At 37.8% G+C, this 21,886-nt stretch overlaps 1 protein-coding gene across 2 annotated transcripts in view; it reads right to left on the reverse strand.

Moving 5' to 3' along the window:
- CERS6 (ceramide synthase 6) overlaps positions 1-21,886 on the reverse strand; it is a 325,638-nt gene that overhangs the window by 210,631 nt on the left and 93,121 nt on the right. For both annotated transcript variants that reach the window (XM_032755472.2, XM_032755471.2), the window contains exons 2-3: positions 18,941-19,046; positions 5,365-5,495 (exon numbers count right to left, since the gene is read on the reverse strand). In XM_032755472.2, the coding sequence (XP_032611363.1) occupies positions 5,365-5,495; positions 18,941-19,046 (237 nt within the window). The remainder of the gene's footprint in view (positions 1-5,364; positions 5,496-18,940; positions 19,047-21,886) is intronic.

Genomic DNA, 21,886 nt, shown 5'->3' on the forward strand with positions numbered 1-21,886 from the left:
ATTTTATGATTTTTTCCCAGACTTATAATCAGCATCTACACATTGCTGATCATGTATCCTAGTACTGAAAAAACAAAGATGCCATTTCTCTAGAAGATAATAGTTTCTTATTTCCCCCTTCAAAAACTGCATTCATTACGAGAATTTTGGCAGTAAATTTTGTAATTGATGCTCATGTCATGGTCTGATAGAGAAAATAATCAAAATTGAATTTTCTGTCTGGCAAAACTTTGTCCATCACCAGAGTATGGAATATATGGAAATGGTTTACAAATATTCATGTTTTTTTTTTGCAAGTAGGTGGCTGTTTATGAAAACATGTTGAACATATTCCCCATACTATTTCCTCAGATAAAAGACTGATCTTAAATAAAGGAATATGAGAGACTAAACTACTTGTTTCCTATATGACCTCACTTCCTTTCCCCTGTCATCAATTATTAGGCTCCACTTTCCATGAAGGTCACAAGATAGCACTGATAATTTATAAATAGCTGTAAAAACTGCTAGTTAGATTCAAGGTGACCAAGTTAGTAGCATGAAGGCAATTGGTTAACCCATTCATTTTTCAATGATGAATTAGCTTGCGTTCAATGGAATCACAAACTAAGAAAAATCACAGGGCTTCTTTGCAGAAATAATCACAGTTTCCAAAGGGTCCCAGGTTTTGATGAGTCTGCTACCACTATACAGAAGCATACAAATATGGCAGCACTGGCGGAAAGTTTTAATCACTATCAATTCTAAAATGGAATTCCTAAAGAAAAGGGAATCTTGAGCTGTCATCTTACTCAACAAACTCCGTAACTTCAGCAGCATAGGGAGTAAGCTCCAATTCAAATCACTGAGTAGTAGTGTGAATATTCCTTGCCATAGATTTTCAGATTACATATGGGAGATTCATCTTTCCAATCTTTGAGACTGCTTAAATAAAAGCCCTATATTATATTTCCTCCCAGACCTGTGCTATGAAATGTACTGCACGATACTCAAAAATGATGAGCACAGGCAGGGTCCAAATGAAAGGAATGCCATTTATTCTGACATCTCTGCTTCTTCCTGTTACATCCAGCAACTATTTTTAATATATTATTTATTTTATATTATCCTGAGTGATAAAAACCCACCTCTTGGATGCAATTGTCAGAGAAGGATGATATAGCTTCACCAGCCCAAAGGCATAATCCCAACCGGCACCTGCTTCCATTCGGAACCAGTTGCTTCTAAAATGTCTCACATGACATCTCATTTTTATAAATTCTTCATTCTCTCTTGAAATTCTCTATTTCAGTTGCCAATAAGAATTTGAATGCTTTTGGAAGAAGTATTCCTCAAAACTGACATGACTGTGAATGACTGACATCAAGCAAGAGAAAAAAAATCATGTCAATGTATTAGCATTTTACTCGCTAAACAGCTTCTACTCAGTCCATCTGCATGTAATGGGTGTGCCAGAAATTGGACATGCCTGCAGATGCTTACAAGCACAGTTTGGCTTGCATACTGGTGCTATTCCACACTGCTGAAAGATGAAATACAATTATCCTGAAGGAATTCTATATTTTGGAAAATAGGAACTTATATAATAGAAAAATTATAGATTCTTTACATTTTGGCCCTCAGGCAACAAGCTCCAAATTGGTGTTCTCTTGTTTTCTAATTTGACTTTTAGTATTTCTGAACAGCAATTGTCTTTCTTCTTAACCAGGGATGTGTGTCATAAGCACTTGGGGCATTTTTTTCCGTGATATACATGTTCAGACTCCACCTGAGTCATCATCCTGACACCCTGGGATGGGGCTCGGGCACGTGTATTTTGAAAACATCACTAGGTGATTGTGAAATGCATCCTTAGTTAAGAACAACTATTCTAGATCTTTTTTTACGTAGGTAAGTAAGTATGACACACACATTTGCATACACAGACCACTATAATTCTACTTTATCCCTCACGGTGTTCTCTAAATGTTCTCCTTTGCCATCCCATTCTTTCCTCTGAATTTCTGTCTTTAAAATTGTCATGGAGCTTTCCATAGTCAGGTAATTTTCCTAGACAAATTTTATGCTAAGGCAGTATACATTAGGCACTCATTTATAGGGGCAAAGTGACAAATGAGATCAGCAACTCTTTCCAAAACAATGCCATTTTAACACACAGTCATAACAAATTATTTATTTGGCAGAGCCTGCCTGTTGGGGTAAAGACTAAGAGAAATGAAAGAACAAGATGTGGCCCTGTGGTCTTCAAGCAACACAGAATTGGAATTGAAATAGATAGGCAAGTTAAGTAACCACATAAGGCAGCATGTGATTCAGGGTTAAATTCCTAGTACTCTAAGGATGCAGGGGAAGCTGTGCTCACTCCAGTCCCAATAGTCAGGCCACACTTCAGAGAGGGCCTGGGATTTGAAGAATGGTGAGGGGATAAATGGGTAAGGCAGAGGAAGTTCCTGGCCTGGAACACCATACACAAGGCAGGAAGGAAAAAGGCACAGACAGTAAAAACACAACCCTCTAGAAGGAAGATGTCATTTGGGTGACTGACATTAAACAAGCAAAAGACATATTCTAGTTATCAAGCTCAGGGACCTAATATTTATCCTACGCTTGTCCTAAAATCATCAGTTTTAAAGCGTCAGAACATGGGGATAGTAGTATTTTAGAAAAATAATTTGGGATTTTTGGTAGCAAACAAAATGTCTATGTGTATGCAAGATAAAAAAAATGAGACATATGAAAGCATATTGGGCTATAATGGCAAATTTACAAAGAATTAATAGAACTCAGTGGCCGATTGACTTGAGTTTCCAGCCTATGACAAAACGGAAGCATAAAAACAATAGGAAAAATAAAGTCAGGAGTGGAAACAAATTAGAACTGCCAGCTGGAGCTGGCAGAACGATGCCTTAGAAGAAACATCTGCACTGTACACATGGCTTTGGAAGAAGCTGGTGAGAGGAAATGATTTTAACACATAGAATGGAAGGTAGGATAAGGCAAATATGAGATTGAAGACTAAATCTGGAGTGTCATTAACACATTAAAGACCACAGAGCAAACACAGAATAAATGATGCAAACAAAAGGCCTTGGAAAGGCAGGAGAATCTAGTGACAACTCAGAAACCAAGGAAGAAGAGAGTTTCAAAACAAAACTTCATCAATACTATATCATACAACAGAAAGATGAAAGGCCACTGACACTGACCCAGTTCTAATCCCAGCAAATCCGCCATGCACTCCAACCTACAGTTATCTTTTTCCTTTAATCTTTACTGACTATCCATATCAATCCTACAACACACATATCTGGTTATTTTCTTTTTTTGAGATGGAGTCTTGCTCTGTTGCCCAGGCTGGAGTGCAGTGGTGCAATCTCGGCTCACTGCAAGCTCCACCTCCCGGGTTCATGTCATTCTCCTGCCTTAGCCTTCCGAGTAGCTGGGACTACAGGCGCCCACCACCACGTCTGGCTAATTTTTTGTATTTTTAGTAGAGATGGGGTTTCACCATTTTAGCCAGGATGGTCTCGATCTCCTGACCTCATGATCCGCCCGCCTCGGCCTCCGAAAGAGCCACCGCGCCTGGCCCTGGTTATTTTCTAATATCTATCTTTGACCTACACATACTCAGATATTATGTCTTATTTCCTTAACATTGTTACAAGTTTCTTGAGGGAAGAAATGATGTTATTTTATGCACCATCTCTTCCCCATCATCGTGCCTCCACGTTGCCATACCACTAGCCATCATTTAGAAGCATTTTTAATTGATTATAACTATGACTGTCTTATTTATTGTGGTATGCACATAATAACCTGCTGAATTCATGGAGAAGAGACAGACACTGGTCTAGTGTTAGTACTTGCTACACAAAGTGTGATCTATAGACCAATGGCACCAGCATCACGTGGAAACTTGTTAAAAATGCTGCCACCCCAGACCAAGTAAATCAGATTCTGCATTTTAACAAGATACCCAGGTGACTGATGCTTATCTTAAAATCTCAAATACACTAGTATTTGAGAGAAACTGGAGTAGACTCAGCATAGTAGGGGCTGGCACCGAGTTACCAAAGAAGTTAGTCAGAGGAGGGAAAGATGGCACATGACTTTCAGCATGTAGACATGTGCTGAGACCCAACTTCACCCTTGCTCAGACTTGTGGCTCAAAGACAGAGCCCAGGCCCTTTGGATATATGGCAGGGCCAAGCTGGGAAGCAATTTTGGCTTCTGACCAGGAGCCCAGATACATAAATCCTTCTCCCATAAACTGCCAGTAAGTTCATTTATTGAGAGGGCTTTGCTGATTGTATCTACCAGGTTGTTTTTCCAGACTTTATAAATATTCTAACCTCCTAAAGACCCTGTTTATGTTCTCCATATTTACCCATCCCTAGCCTTCCGTTTATTTATCCTATAACGTTAGGTTTCCCTCTAAGGATACAATTACTGAAATACTTTTTTGAAATAATTGAAAGCCAAAGCTGAAAATGCAGCTTCAACCCCAAACAGAAAGGGCCTGCAACTAAGAGAGCTGCACTGAAAGCACTATTGTTTAAAGGACCAGGTGTCAGGAAAAAGCTCCCGAAAGAAGAAACTGAAGAACTGTTAGAAGACATAGGAACAGTCACACCCAAAAGATGAAGACCACATAGGGTAACGACTCTCCAGGCACATCTTCCCTTTGTTGGGGATGTTCTCAATGTTTCAATGTATTTTTCTCTGGTTTTCCCATAGGTAAGTACATGAAGTATCACTACTTCAAAATATCACTGTGCTGGAAGAGCTCTCTGTGGGTCTTTTAATATTTTTAACAGCTTTATTGATATATAATTTACACACTATATAAAGTTCACATTTCAGAGATGGAAGAGACTTCAATTCCATCCCCCACCTTCAAGCAATGCTTCATTAAACTCACCCAGAAATATAGCCATTTCTTAAATCTCCAGGAATACAGAAGATTGTCACGACCCTCTGATAATATATCCTAATATCTCAGTTTTTATTAGTAGGAAGAACCTAAGTTGCCTTTATTAAAATTCAAACTATCCACATCTATAAAACTAACGACTTTTAATGCTGTATTTCAAAGATGACTGATTGAAAAGACCATTGTAGATCCTTTTATAATATGCTTACTTTGTAGAAACTCCATTAAGAAGTGAACTTTATTTACTGTATCCAAAGTGGAAATCACAGATTCTTACAAACTACTGTTTCCTGTGTTTTTCCTGAACTATTTTCCCACCAGATTGCAGCTTTTTAAGGGCTGCTGAAGCCTGCACAGATCTGTTATTTTTCACCTCAGGGTTGGCATGAGTACTTAGGCCTTTCCTTTCAAAAAGAAAAACAGCAACTTACATGCTCTCACAGAACCTCGTCAGCGTGCTTGGCTTCTCCTGATTGCGTCTTTGCCGAAACCAGCGCTGAATGCTTCGAACATCCCAGTCCAGTTGCTTGGAGAGGCCTTCCAATCTCTTTTCATCAGGATGCTACGACACAAGGTACCAGAAAAATAATTTTCAATCCATTTTAATTTTCACCATCAACAGATCTGCCCTTGTCTATATCTGAGAGGTTTTTTCCCCCTATTGTTTACTATCTGCTACTGAGATTTCTATATTTACCTCTGAGGACCCGAGGCCTTCCACTAGCAGCATGAACAAAAATAACCACTAGGACAAAAGAAGTTACTCATGAAACAACATTTAGAAACATGAGTCTTGCTCTAATGCTTGCACGTCTCCTCATCAGCAATGTGCTTTCCAAAGGGCAACAAAGATTCAATGGAACATCCAACTAGCTGAGTCAGCCCCATCAGCTTCAAAGGAAGGGAGTCCATTGAAGGTAAATTTGCAAAGAGGTATCATTCAAATATCTCACTTTCTCAACAACAACAACAACAACAAATGCTACCCAATGATCACATATCAGGATAATGCAGTAGAGACAAAAAGCATGGAAAAAAATCCCAAAGTGCCTCATTTAAGCCTGAGGTACCATTTCTACCAAACACAGTTTATCTTTCTTCCCCTTCTCATACCCTTTGTCCTCATTTTTCACACATTCCGCTTCTATTCGTTTTCTTGGTCATTCCTTTTTAACTGTATCCCACATCAAGTCTTTTACTAAGACTATGCATTACTTGAAAAAAGTAAACTTGGTGAAGCGGCAAGAGATGGCCCTGAAATGATAGGCGCTTGTTCAATTCCTCACTCCATTGACCTCTCTGAGCCTCAGTTTCCTCATCTGTAAAAAAGAAAAGGTTGTTTACCAACCTAAATTATATTGCAACAAGAACCAAATGTGAAACTGTATGTAAAACTCAGTAAATGTTAATTTTCCTCTTTCCCATCTGATAAGGTTTGGCTATGTCCCCACCCAAATCTCATCTTGAATTCCCATGGGACCCAGCAGGCAAGGTACTAAATCATGGGGGCAGGTCTTTTCTGTGCTGTTCTCGTGATTGTGAATAAGTCTCACAAGATCTGATGGTTTTAAAAAGGGGAATTTCCCTGCACAAGATCTCTTTTGTCTGCCACCATATGGGACGTGCCTTTCACCTTCCGCTATGATTGTGAAGTCTCATCAGCCATGTGGAACTGTAAGTCCAATACATTTCCTTCTTGTTATAAATTGTCCACTCTCAGGTTTGTCTTTATCAGCAGTGTGAAAATGGAGTAATACACTATCCCTCCCCTCTATTCAATGTGTTAGAGAATGTCTAGCCAACAATCGCATGAGGGTGACCTACTACACAATAAAACTAAGGCATGTGAGCTCCATTCCTTTCTTATATCTTTGCTTACTATTAACTATGTTTAGTTAATCTTTCTTTGATTGGATACTAATGCTTTAATGTAAGTGATCAGGAAAAATAGGGGTAAGGAGAAGGCACACTGACCAGCCTTCAAGTAATAAGGGTGAAATATATATATATAATACCTTTCTAAAAGCAGCTCAAGCAGCTCAAGGGGTCAGTGCTATGGACTGAATGCTGCGCTCTCCAAAATTTGTATGTTGAAACCCACATGCCCATTGCAATGGTATTAGAAGGTGGAGCCTTTGAGAGGTAATGAGATCATGAGGGTGGACTTCTCGGATTAGATTAGAAGTTATTAGAAGAGACACTAGAGGAGCTTGCCCATGCTTGCATGCTCTCTCTCTCAATCTGTTCCATGTGAGCATACAAGAGAAGATGGCCATGTGCCAAGCAGGAAGAGGACCTTCACCAAGAGCTCAGCCACATCTGCATACTGATCTCAGACTTCCAGCCTCCAGAACTGTGAGAAATAAATATTTGTTGTTTAAGCCACCCAGTTGATGGTATTCTGTTACAGCAGTCAGAACTGACTAGAACAGACACACGCCCAGAAAACACAGCAAATCGCTTTAGGGCACAAAATGTGCTGACCTTGTGCCTATAAATGTTCTTTGCCAACTTTGAGGTTTTTTGTTCTTTTTTTTTAGTAGTAGTAATGACACCATCTACACTCACCTTTGATGTCTCTCTTAATCAAAAATACAGGAAGGAGAAAAATCATTGCCTACAGTATACCTTGGCTACACCATTATCCTAATGGAATTCATTTTTAATTTCAATTTATTTTCTAAGTTTATTAATAAAGAAAATATTCTTATGGTGCAAAAATTTTAAATTATCCAAAGTTTCACCTTCCAACTTTGTTCTGGCTCTTTCAATCCCTATTCTCTCCTTCTTGTCAGATAACCACAGTTATTATTAAATCAGTTTCTTATGAGATAACCATAGTTATTATTAAATCAGTTTCTTTTTTTTTGAGACGGAGTCTTGCTCTGTCGCCCAGGCTGGAGTGCAGTGGTGCAATCTCTACTCACTGCAAGCTCTGCCTCCTGGATTCACACCATTCTCCTGCCTCAGCCTCCCGAGTAGCTGGGACTACAGATGCCCACCACCACACCCTGCTAATTTTTTGTATTTTTAGTAGAGACGGGGTTTCACCATGTTAGCCAGGATGGTGTCAATCTCCTGACCTTGTGATCTACCTGCCTCGGCCTCCCCAAGTGCTGGGATTACAGGCGTGAGCCACCACGCCCAGCCTAAATCAGTTTCTTTCCAATATTTATGCAAATATAAGCAAACTTGAATATATATTATTATAGCTCCCCTTGTCACAAAAATAGTTGCATACTACAGACATTTTTCTGGGCTTTGGGCTTTTTACCTTACAACGTATATTGAAATATTTCCTTTTCACTATACATAGAACACTCTCATTCTTTTGTAGAGCTGTAGAGATATACCATAATTTACTTATCCATTCTATTAATGGACATTTCATAGCTTCTGAGCTTGTTCTATAAACAATGCTACAATAAATAACCTTACCTGGGCCATTTTATACATGTTTCTCTCTAAGTTCCTGAAAGTGAAAGTTGTAGATCAAAGAGGTCTATGCATTTGTAATTAATTTTGAAATTGAAAAGCTATTCTCACTAGTGATTTTACCAATTTATACTCACAAGCAAGAGTGCCCATTTTCCAAAGCCTCTTTGATAGACTATGATATCAGACGTTTCCATTTTTTCCAGTCTAATACATAAAACAGGATCTCAGTTTCAATTTCCTTTTTATGAGAGAAGCATTTTATCATGTGTTTCAAAACTCAACTGTATTTCTATTTTTTTACGAAGAGTATATTCATATCTACTGCCTATTTTTTCATGATTCCTTGGTATTCTCCTTGTTGATTTGTGAGGCATCTTCATTTGTTAGGGTGATTAAACCCTTCTCTGTACCAAAAGCTGCATACTTTTTTCCAGTATGTCGTTTGCATTTTAGAATTTGCTTATGATGTTTTTTGCTTGTTTTACTTCCAGAAATTTGATAAAAATATATTTGAATTTATCAATCTTTTCTGTTATAGTTTCTACATTTGGAGTCATAATTAGCAAAGCCTCCCTCATTCCCAATGTTCAAAAGATTCTCCCAAGTTTCCTTTTAATAAATGTAGGGTTTTGATTTTTATATTCAAATCTTTAGTACATTTGGAATACATATTGGTATTGAGTATGAGGAATGAATCTAACTTTGTTTCCAGATGGCTATTCATATACCATTCATCTTTTCCCCCATCAAAAATCCAAGTCTTTTCTTCCATTGGTCTATTTATTCATGTGCCAGTACCACTACTATATAGTTAGTTTTCTCCGAAATCTTTATACTTTTTCTATATAAATTTCAGAATTAGCTTATCTATTTTCAAAATAAACAAATGGTCACACAAGGAACCCTGTTAGTATTTTCAAGAAGATCATACTATTTCAATAAGATCATAACATAGGGTGAATTAACATCTTTATTTTAATTTGTCTTTTGCATCCTTCAAGAGTTCTTGAAAATCTTCCTCATCCAGGTCTTGCACATCCCTTGCTATGCTTATTCCTAGCTATATTATTCTTTTAGGTTTCTACTGAGAATAAGGTACTTTCTTAATCTTTTATTATTTATTTTATTTTTTGAGATAGGGTCTAACTCTCTTGCCCAGGCTGGGTGCAGTGGCGCCATCATGGCTAACTGCAGCCAGGATCTCCCCGTGCTCAGGTGATCCTCCCACCATGGAATTACAGGTGTGCACCAACATGCCTATTTTTTTTTTTTTATTTTTTGTAGAGACAAGGTTTCACCATGTTGCCCGGGCTGGTCTCAAACTCCTGGGCTCAAGCAGTCTTCCCACCTCAGCCTCTAAAGTGCTGAGATTACAGGTATGAACCACCATGCCCAGCCTCTTAGATCTTTTAATGCTTATTGTTTGCTTATATATATGTAAGCTATTGGTTTCTGGTTATTAACTTTGTACTAAAATTTTATATCTGTGGTAGTTTTTCATAAGATTCCCTTCATTTTTCAGGTACATAATAATATAATAGCATATTACTGAAATGTAGGCTCCATAAACAAAATAAATTTTTAGTATCCTTTTTCACTGGTACCTAGATTATAGCAAGACTCAATAAATACTTCTTTATGTATGAATAATTCTTCACAATAGCAATAGTTTTGTCACCTACTTTCCAATTTTTATGACTTTATTTTCTTTATCTTACTTGCTAGTTCAATGTAAACTCTGGCACAATATAGAAATATAGATACAGAAAGTAAGAGGCCAGGTTTGGGACTATGATACAAATATATTTGTCATGTAGCAGAAACCACCTATCTCCACTTAGACAATTTATTTTAATCAAAAGATGTCAGGTTTCAGCATCCACGGAGTGTGATGTATTTTTCTCATTAGATCTACTCATAAAATGAATTATACAGAATTTTATATCAAATTATAAATAATTCTTTTAATGTGTTACTAGGTTCAGTTCACTAATTTTTTATTTAGGATTTCCTTATCAATATTAACAACAAAATTTGGTCTCTAGTCTTGCTTTTGTTTTTTATTGAAATTTTTGTAAGGCATTGATGTTAATGTCTTATTGTTACATTAAAAGAGAGCTGGATGGGTTTCTTAATTTTCTATGCTTTGATACGGTTTAAGAGAATTATCTCCTGTTAAGAGTACGTTATAATTTTTTGTGAGATGACATACTGATTTGCTTGACTATAGCAACCATGTCACCACGTGTAACTATACTGAAACATTGTATTGCACATCTTAAATATTCACAATAAACAAGGAGACAGAGCACATATAATTTTTGATATTATAGGTATGAATTTAGGCCTTCACAGCTTTAAAATGCTAATCACCTGGGCAAAGAAAAAAATATATACCTACATGTTCAATAAATGCTTTGGGTTAATGAAAAACAAAATCTTTTGTGAGAGCATCTGAGCCTGGTACTTTTTTGCAGTTTAGTTCTTTTAATTTGATCTTCACATACACACACACACACTCACACACACACACACACACACACACAGAGTCAATTATATTTTCCTAGAACAAATTTTTTATTCAAGTTTTTCTATTACATCTGCCCCGCTCTCTTAATTTTCCTGTTTCTGTGGTTACTGATCATAACGTTTATTTGTGCTTGCTTTTTTTTTCTTAGTCGATTTAGCTGCCTTTGGTAAAACAAAAATAAATAAATAAAGGATTTGGGGATTAATTTTTTTAATTCTATAGTTTTGCTAACTGATTGATTTTAGCTTTATCGTTATTACTTTCTTCCTTTGCTTATCTCCATTCATTTTGTTGTTCTTGTTCTAATGTTTAACCAAGTGGCTATTTTTTTCATATCTGTATGAGTTTTCAATGAGCACTTTTGCAGCATAGCACATAAAGGTAGTACTTTCATTACCACTGTTTTCTAAATATTCTGAAATTTCAATTTTACCCAAGAGTTAATAAGACAGTATTTATAAATTTTCAGGAGGAAGAGGTTTTGTTCTCTGAGTTTTCTGTTTTCTAATTTCTAGTATTAAATCATGCCTAATTTTTAAAAATTATAGTTTTTTAACATAATACAGCATCAATTTTTACAAGTATTTAATAGCTACTTGAAAAGAAAGTACAGTCTCTATATTCAGAATATAGGATTATAAATGTACCCCCTTAGATCTTCCTAACTATGCTCCTTAGAATTTCTATATTCTATTTTATATTTTCTCACTGACTCTATCATGCCTCAGAGGTAAATCAGAATTTCTTCCTATTGTGTTTCCACTTTTTCTTCAATTCCTTTCTATGAATATACACACTAATATTTAACACATATATGATTCATAACTATTTTATCTTCATCATGAATTGTATCCTCTGACAATAAAAAGCCAATTCTTCCTTTCATTTAATGCTTTTAGAAATCCTACTTTGTTATTTATATGTGCCTGGATAACTTCACCTATGCTCTTATTTTCAACATTTGTCACTACTTTGTCTTAAGGTGCCCCTCACATACTTTTTTTATGACTGCATTGTTTTTCTATGGCTGCTGTAACAAAGTTCCCTGAACAACAGAAGTGTATAGTCTCATGGTTCTGGAGGCTGTTAAGTCCCAGATGAAGGTGTTGAACGGTTTGCTCCTTCTGAAGGATGTGAGGGAAAAATCTGTACCAGGCCTCTCTCCTTGGCTTGTAGATGGCTGTCTTTTCCCTGTGTCTCTTCACAGCATCTTCCCTCATGCCTATCTCTGTGTCCAAATGTCCCGTTTGTATATGGACACCCAGCATATTGGATTAGGACCCACCATAATAATCCCATTTTAACTAATTTACCTTTGTAAAGATCCTATCTCCAAATAAGGTTACATTCTGAGGTACTAGGGGTCAAGACTTCAATGTATACATTTTGGGGAGGAAAATAATTCGACCCATACCAATAACCAAAGCCTGAATTAGTTTTTATTAGATGAATTAAGTCCATTTATGTGTATTAATATGATTATAAGTTTGTTTATTCTTTCTAACTATGTTCTACTTTCCATTTTGATGATTTAAAAAAAACATTTCACTACATGGTTTTTTTTTTTTTTTTTCCTTTTGGGAGTAATTTTTGTTCTGGTGGTTATCCATACGGCTCTTTCTTTTCCATCTCTAATAATTCAAATGAGCAATATTTAAAGTAGCCTTATTTCCTCCACCTAATTAAAGTAGCCTTATTTCCTTCTCCTCCACCACCCAATACTACAATAGTCAATAATACTATCTTTCTTAGCATTTACTCTTGTACTATTAAATATGTATATACTTCTAATGATTTGCCAGCTTTCACTGATATGCTTTGACTCCCAACTCTTAGAGATCATGCAATCAGTGAACTGATTCTGCCTCCCACCTTCTTCCTCTTCTACTCAGTTATTGCTGTATCATTTCTACACTATGAGAACCTAGAACATTAACATTCTGTCTGTCACTATTCCTTAGATTTCTTTCTTAGTACTACAGTTTAAATATATTCAAAGCTTACAAACATTCCCAGTGATCTCTTGGTCAGCTAAAATTAATGATTTAATAGAGTCTCCTCAAGAAAGACTCATGGAATAATATCTCTAAATTTTTTCATGTTCAAAGATGTCTAACATGATGTCTATAACCTTTACAGAGTAAAAACAATTTGGCTAGATATAAAATTCTTAGTTCACATTTTCCTTGAGAATATTGAAAATGTTACTACAGAAAGGCCTACAATCACATAACATTTTCCCTAAAAAAAGAGATCTGATTTTTTGCCCAGCTGCTCAGTGAAGTATTTCTTTACTTATCAAGTCCAGCGACTTTAATAATGTAAGTTTTAGTGTTGAACTTTCTGGGCCCATTTTCACTACATTTTTATTAACATATTAAAATAAACCTCCATTTATCTTAGGAAAAAATCTTGAATTATATCTCGGAAGTTGTTTTAATTCATTGTTTTATTTTGCTTTTCCTTAAGGGATTCCTATTACGGAGATGCTGGATCTGCTTGGCCTATATATCCATTTTGTAGCTCTTTTTGGTTTGTTTCATTTAATTCGGTTTTATTCTTTCTATCTTCCATATTCTTTGCTGAGTTTTCTGCAGTGACTAGTGTTTCCTGCCTTCTTCCCAATTTTGTCGTTTTTTCTGTGATGGATTTGGTACTTTTCTCTCAGCTCTACCAGCTCACATTCTACCTCCTCTTGTTGACCAACTATGTATTTCTTTAGTTCTTATATTTCTTCTTTGTGATCTTCCTTCACAGAGTTACTGCTTCATTTTTTTAAATTTATGGTAAAATATTTAATCACAATTTTCATTTGCCTCTTTAGCCTCATTATTCTAGTGAAAATTTTGTTAACAGGAGTTGCTATACTTTCTTTTTATTGCCTTTGATATTGTGTGAGTTGCTTCTTTATTAATCATCTTTGAATTAGTTGAATTTTCTTGACCTGCTACTTCCAGTATGGGGAGCAGGAAGGATGCTCTTCCAGTCTGGCTGCCATGAAGGGAGATGGACTCCCGAAAACATACCCTCCACGTGGCTTTATGTGTCCCTCTTCCACTCTTGCCAGCCTGGCTCACCTGTTCCTGCACCTATTGTTGCAAACAGTGGGTGGTTCTTTTGTCTCCTCAACTCTTGAGAAGTGCTTTTGTGCTGGCTTTCCTGACATCCACCCCCACAGGGCCCTCTGGACACACTTCATGCTTTTCACTTCCTCATACTTGGTTTCTGTCCAATCTAGTTAGCCTTTATATGTTTTGAAATCTAGAGATATGCATCTCCTAATTTGCCAGACAAGACATTTGTGAGATTTTCTTCCATTTTTTTCTTTCTTTCTCTGCGTTTGTGTGTGTTGTGTGTGTGTGTGTGTGTGTGTGTGTGTGTGTGTGTGTGTGTGTATACTCTCTATGTAGGGTGGGGGTTTCTTATTGTTCTTTCCTTATTATTCTCCATATGCTTTTCTGAAAGATTTCCAAGCAAAGTAATGAATAATGGAGACTCACATAAATATTTATATATTATAAACACCTAGGTTAATATTAATAACATTAATCTTAACCAGTACTGGGAGGGGAAGAAGGAAAGTATAAAATAAAAATGAAAGGAAATAGGTTATTGAGGAGAATTAGGAAAAACAAATTATAGGAAATCTGCCTATCACTTTAAAATTTAGTCTAACATACCAAAAGTAAATTTTATTATTTCCCTGGATCATAAAACCTGGCTTTATACCGGACATATATTCTCACCCCCATGGCTTAAGCACTGATTTGATCAGAAAAGTGAGGTAGTTAGTATCATAGGTATGTACAAATAATATGGTAGGAGAATCCCCAAAAGTTAAAAGCATATTTACCCAGATAATTCTGAATATAACCAGTTAAGAAACAACATAACCACTTAAGAAACATGAGCTCAGAAATATTCACTAAAGAGAAATAATCATTCTGTTCATTTGAATGGGTCTGACAATCCGTAATTGTAGATGTTTTGGTCCTATTCCAATACTATTGATGAGAATCTATAGAAACATGATGCAACACTCTACATTTTAACTCTCAGGTGATCTTAAATGCAAATCAAAATATGGGAACCAATGACACAAAAGATGCTATACCATTTACTGAATGATTTACATGATTATTTAACCCTCATGAACGCCTGTGAGATGGTTATTTAAAGATTTTTACAAATGAGCTTCATGATTATTTAACCCTCATGAATGCCTGTGAGATGGTTATTCAAAGATTTTTACAAATGAGCTATCTGCAGCCTAGGGAGGTTAAGAAACTCACCCAAGGCCACAATGACAGGACACAGCAGAGCTGAGGTTCCAACACAAATATCCAGGTGTGACTGGCTCAAACACCAAGACTTCTAATTATTTTACAGTAGGAGTAGTTTCTATAAAATGTTTATAAAATTTTAGACAGGGGATGGGGGAGGAGAGAGAGACAGGCAACAGGCAGACAGATGTTACTTCAAAAGGAAAGACTGCTAGAGAATATATAAGGGTTCAAATTTTTCAGCTATTAATAATTTCACAAAGGAGAACCAGATAGTCAGGGCATGTGACCTGCGCTGTCACACAGGGACCCCCATTCAGAAGGGTCCACATTTGGGGATGGAAACCCTGCAGTCACCATCTTGAAATTCTTAACAGTTTTATCATGGAATTTGTACTTATAATGAAGCCCAATTGGGCAAAGGAGCATGTGCCAGCAGCTTGGATTCTTGGCTCATACACAGTCCCACCACTTCCGCCAGATGTGTGTGTGGTCGCCCAGTTCCTCATCCTCTGGCTTGTAGCACCCACCAGCCTCCCTGTCTCCCCACTTCCTAGTGACTGCTGCTGCCTTCAGCCCCCAGTAGAGGACCGAATGCAAGCACAGAGAGTGGGGGGTCGAGTTTCAGAGAGGATGGAGGCAGCTACCCCAGTGCATGTGGTGGGTGACTCGGTAGGGCTGAGCCTTTTGTGTACCCCTGGATCTGGGCATAGAGGTTGCAATGCACTTGAAGGTCACTCATCACCCATGGGTTGGGGCAGCGGGCCTGGAGAGAGGCCTGACTGTATTTCTCTGCTCCCCTGACCAAGGTACAGTGTGTCAGCCAGTGGCTGGAGAAAAGGGAAACCTGGCAGCTGATGGGTCGTGTGTACACTAAGTCACAGGGTGGGGCCCCCAGCTACCTGTGAGGGTCTGCACTTTCCCCAAGAGTCTCTCCATACCATTAGGGAACATGACATTACACAGCAAATAAAAAACACCTTGACCAGGCATGGTGGCTCACAGCTATAATCCCAATACTTTGGGAGGCTGAGGCAGGAGGATTGCTTGAAGCCAGGAGTTCAAGACCAGCCTGGGCAACATAGTGAGACCCTATCTCTACAAAAAATTTGTTTAAGTCAGCTAGGTGTGGTGGCCCACACCTGTAATTCCAGCTACTTGAGAGGCTGAAGCAAGAGGATCATCTGAGCCCAGGAGTTTGAGGCTGCAGTGTGCTACGGTTAAGCCACTACACTCCAGCCTTGGCAACAGAGTGAGATCTTGTCTCAAAACCAGAAACAACAAACAAAAAAACACCTTGACAAGTAGAGAGAGACTGAGGAAGGAAAAATCTTTATATTTTTGTACACTTAATGGCACTTTTTTTCATGCTTTTTGAACAAGGGGTCCCATATTTTCATTCTGTACTGGGCCCCACCAACTACGTAGCCAGTCATACACAGAGATTTTAAGGGTACATCTCTCACACTTGAAGGATTATAATCATGCCCTTTTACAAAAAGGCAGCTCAAACCATGGTAAGGCCAGGATACTGGATGATCATTCACACACATACACAAATGCACACTTTGTTCAAGCTCTCCCAAGTCCTGCCCCTCCTATTCCAGTCAACTGACTGGTTACATTTCATATCACAGTTAAGACCGAAGAACTACAAAGAATACAACGGAAAACAGTTCCAACTTTTGCTGCATTTATATTTTACACATGACGCTTCTGTTTTAATCATGTAAAAACCTCCAAAGGAATCACCTTGGAAACTAAAAGAATATGATCATTCAAATTAGCTAGAAGCAAGTATTTGTTTTTGTTTGTTTGTTTTGAGACACAGTCTTGCTCCATTGCCAGGCTGGAGTGCAGTGGCACGATTTTGGCTCACTGCAACCTCCGCCTCCTGGGTTCAAGCCATTCTCCTGCCTCAGCCTCCCGAGTAGCTGGGACTACAGGCGCCCGCCACCACGCCTGGCTAATTTTTGTATTTTTAGTAGAGATGGGGTCTCACCATGTTGGCCAGGGTGGTCTCGATCTCTTGACCGCATGATCTGCCCACCTCAGCCTCCCAAAGTGCTGGGATTACAGGCATGAGCCACCGCGCCCAGCCAAAGCAAGTATTCTTTAGAAAAGTCAACCTGGCTGCAAAATCTTTTTATTACCTTTATGGAGGAAATTTCTCCAGTAACTGTAAAAACATAAGGCAAGGGAAGTGAAACATCCACTGCAGGATTTTTAAGGAGAGGCATCAAATGTGGAGAAAACAAAAAACAAAATAAAAAAAAACCTCATTTTATTATTCATTTAGAATACTGTATGTTTAATGTACTTAGAGTAGTTCACAAAGAGACTCCAAATATGTTATAATCACACCTACAAATGAACCTGAGAAGTCCCTACACACCTGCTTTTTTAAGAGGGAAAAAGTTGTTTCACTTAAGTAATTTGATACACTAAATGAAAATGCAAGCTTTTTCTTTATATTTTCTTCTTTTAAATACCGTAAGATATGTGCCCCTTCAGACAGGAACTTGGCAATCTGAAATTACCCCATAAAAACCATCAAAAGAGCTTTTCCTAAAATTCCATTCATTCTTCTCTTCTTCCTAGCAGGGATATGAAAAACACCTGGTACTTTCTTAATTTTTTGAGGGAAAAAACATTTTTTAAAAGGACAGAGGGAAAAACTCTAGAGAATTTTGGAAGAAATGAAGACCATAAAATAGACAAAAGCGTTTGGATATCCGAATTAATAGTTGTAAGACGAGATAGCTAGTACAAATGGCTAGAAACACAAATACCAAGAAAAGAAATATAATTTGCTTAATTCTGTCAAATCACATCTTGGAAGCCTGGGTAATACTCCCAGAAAAATGAAAGGAAGAAAATGAGCCATTTAATATATGAACACACAATACTTCTCATAGAATGTTGTATTTCTCCTAATCTTTTCTTCTTTCTTGTCCAAACAAGAATAAGGTAAGATATATAAAAACTCGGTAATTTGCTTTATTTTCCTATGGCCTTCAATTGAGTGTTTCTGACTTCTGGCCTTCTCCTCCCTCTTTGTTCTGAAGGAGATCTGAACTGGGGATGGGGGCGGAGGCAGGGGATGTGGTCTCTTCTCCCTGCTTCTCTCCCGCTCCCTTCTTCCCACTCCTAGTTTGGGCTTCAATTCCCACCAGATTGAGTATCTCCTCCCTTTTATTCTCCGCAGTGAAACTATCTCTTTGCTTAAGACTCTCCTGACCCTCCTTCTTCATACCTTCATGGTACAATCTTTTATCCTGCAATTATGCCTTCTTGTTGTTTTTGTTTACATTTGTCTACTTATCACAGCTCCTAGAATCTATGGACAATGCTACAAGCCAAGAGGTCCCTTTTTTCACACACACATAAATCACATTCTTCAGCTCTACCCAGTCACCTCCACAAAGTCCCTCCCAGCCCTCATCTTGCTTCTAGTCACATCTTGCTTCAGGTCACATGTGATTAAAAGAGGTACAGAATTAGACTAATCATTATTTAATCAAGACTATTCTTAGGCAAGCTACTAAAAATCAACTTGAGTGTAAACTACCAGGTCTAAGACAAGCCCATCTTCGTTCCGCTTCTGCTACGCTTGCATTCCTTCTGACAACATGTTCTCCAGCATAAGGCTAGGCAAAAGTTGATTCTCCAAACCCAGAAGGGGACAAACTGACTGACAACAGGCTGAGAATGGAGACCGGGGACAATCTATACCCCAGGAAAGGACAATCATACCTTTGTAATTGCAGTGAAGACCTTTTCCAGAATGGCATTGGGCGGAGCAATTTGTGGTCCACTGGCCTGAATGTTGAGGGCTATGGCACACGGTTTGGCTACAAATCTAAAAATTACAAAAAGAAAAAAGTAGAAGGTCAGAATTTATTCTTTCTATGTGATTCTTAATGCCACCAATTACACATTACTCAATTATCCCAATAAAGTGTTGGTAGGATTTCACCGGTGTACACTGTCAACACTCCTGTCAGTAACTGTAAGGCAGACTTAACCGTTTTTCTGTTAGCCCCCAGCAGTAACATTAAAAAAGAAATCCTTTTAAAACATTTAAACCTTCCAGTCCTCAAGTTCTAATGAGACAAAGCTGGAAAGACTATGAGAAAATATAAGTGTATAAGGTAGAAATAAAACAATGATTTCAAAATGATATAACTTATACCCTTCTTACACAGAGCAATAGTCATGTTATATTTTTACTGTGAGAAAACATTTACTAAGCATCTAATTATGCATGCAGAGAGAGCGCTTTGACCACCCGTAGTCATAAACTTGGCAATTTTTGTCTCTATAATCAAAGTGTGCTAAATTCAGCCCCAATCCCTTATGGCTTGTTAAAATTCTCTGCTTTGTGGTTATTTGCTTTTTTCTCATAAAGAGTAATGAAGGATGTCAAAGGGCATGATGTCCCAGACAAGATGAAAAGTCGCAAGTGTTTATGAACATCCACAAAACTGTTTTCATCCTAAGCCAATGCCTACGTCAAGAGGAATGGGAGGACTGAGTCTTCTTTCTGGTCGCATTTGCTGTGTGAATGAGGTGCTGAAGGGGAGCAGGTGAAGTGCATGGGGCCCCAAAGGTGTGGGGACATTGCTAATAATACTGTGTATAAAAAATAAAAATTAAAAGTTGTTTTAGACTAAATGCTCAAGAAATAAAACTCTGTAAACATTCATTTTCAGTAGTAACATTTAATATTTTCTACTAATACAGAACAATTTCATATCATGTGAAAGTATTACCCAAATTAATTCACTGTTGGTCAAAGGCAACAATTGATAAATATGCAAAACAGACCATAAGTAAATCTTAGATGAAGCTTCCTTAATAATAGTTGATGAGATTAAAGAACAGTAGACAAAGGTTTTTGTTTTTAAAGTGGGACCAATGAAACTTACATATAAAGTACCACATAATATCCTACTGGGTCCTATTTCAAGTAAAAGTGAAGAAATTTATTTAAACAGGAAAATGGAACACTGTACACATGCAAGCCTAAACCAGGAAAGATAGACACAGAAAATGCACCGTAATACCTGGTACACTGGGCTCTCTGGGACAAAGTTGGGAAGAAAGAATCACCCTTTCCCGATATACAAATCCTCTAGAAACTGGAGTTTTCCCCAAATTTCTACGTTCTCAATTCTGTTTAATGTAAAATTTTCTGAGCTGCATTACCTACATCCCTACCTTCTTGGCAATAAGTATAACCTTTTCCTAATGACTCTGGCCCTTCTCTATAAATGATAATCACGGGGCTACGGCTGTAGTGATGAATGAAGGAATTTAGTGGGCAATGACCACAAGACAGAGTCTAGAACTTGTTTCCTTGACAAGGTTTCCTGCTTTGTAGTTATTTGCCCCCTCATCATAAGGTACAAAGAGGGGGGTGAAAAGACATACGGTCCAGCAAAAGCGAACAGTAAGACCACAAGATGCATTTGGTGTGAAGGACACAACTGTTTCGATGGTTTCCTTCTAGTCTTTCCAGTTGGACTCCTCCCCACCCTCCCTCGTCCTCTCCTTCCCACACCTCTGACACATTGTATTCACATTCCCTTCGGACTTTGTCATCATCATCCTGTAACATCCTGCAGTTCCAGTACAGTCTTCTTTCTTCATCCAAATAGCACACAGTCTCAATGCAGAAGCTGATCATTTCCTCTTTGTATGCCCTGTGACAATGCCTGTGCATACACAGGAGGGGGTCAAGACACTTAATCAACTGGTTGTCTTCAGTAAATATGTTTTGTTGTTGCTATCACAGTGTTGAGTGCTACGGACAAGTTAACAGACATTCTCTGTGTGCCCTGTAACAATGCATGGGCAGGCAGTAGGGGAGTCAAGAAATTTACTCAACACCATCTCTTCAATAGCAATTTCCTCACGTGTTATCAGCCAAAAAAAAAAAAATCAAAAAAATTTTTAGTATTTGTTATACAACATAATGTATACATCTCTCCTTCTCTTAAGCTTCAAACCACTTTTAAACTCTATTTTCTTTAAATTCCAAGAATGAATGCAACAGCATACCACTTAATCGACAACTTATCAAATTTCAATAATCAAAATTATCAAATAAATATGATGCTCTGTTAACATACTTTTAAAGCAATGTCCAAAGGATAGGGTGGGAATTAGTTCTGCTGCTATATGGCTACAGAGACTTAGCTACAGGAATTAAGCTCTCTCTGCCTTAATCTCCTCATATGTGAAAAAATTATTATAATTATATATGTACATGTATGTGTTTCTACAAATACATGTATGTATTTAAAAAAATCATATCATAGAGTCTCTTTGCCTAAAATGTTTGACAGGAGCCATGGGTAAGGTTTCATAACATAGCATTTACAAACCATGCCTTTCCTGGGCCCAGCGGTTCACCAGCCTCAGCTACACTGAAACAAGCCATGTGTATTCAAGTTGTGAAAGTACTATACCAAGCAGAAGCAGAAAAAAGAGACCAGATGTCAGGATAGGCACTGAAAAAAACCAGGGACATCTGGTCGAGTAACCACTTGCCCCAGTTTACCCTCCGTCCAAGTGTTCCCTGCACCACGTGCACTGACAAAAGTGTCCCCATCTGGTATTTTGCCACAGTTAAAAGGAAAAGCAGAGGGTCCCATGTGGACATTAAATTGTGGTGACCGTCATCCTCAAACCCCA

The sequence above is a fragment of the Hylobates moloch genome, unplaced genomic scaffold (assembly GCF_009828535.3).
Source record: "Hylobates moloch isolate HMO894 unplaced genomic scaffold, HMol_V3 SCAFFOLD_1, whole genome shotgun sequence".
Classification (NCBI taxonomy): domain Eukaryota; kingdom Metazoa; phylum Chordata; class Mammalia; order Primates; family Hylobatidae; genus Hylobates; species Hylobates moloch.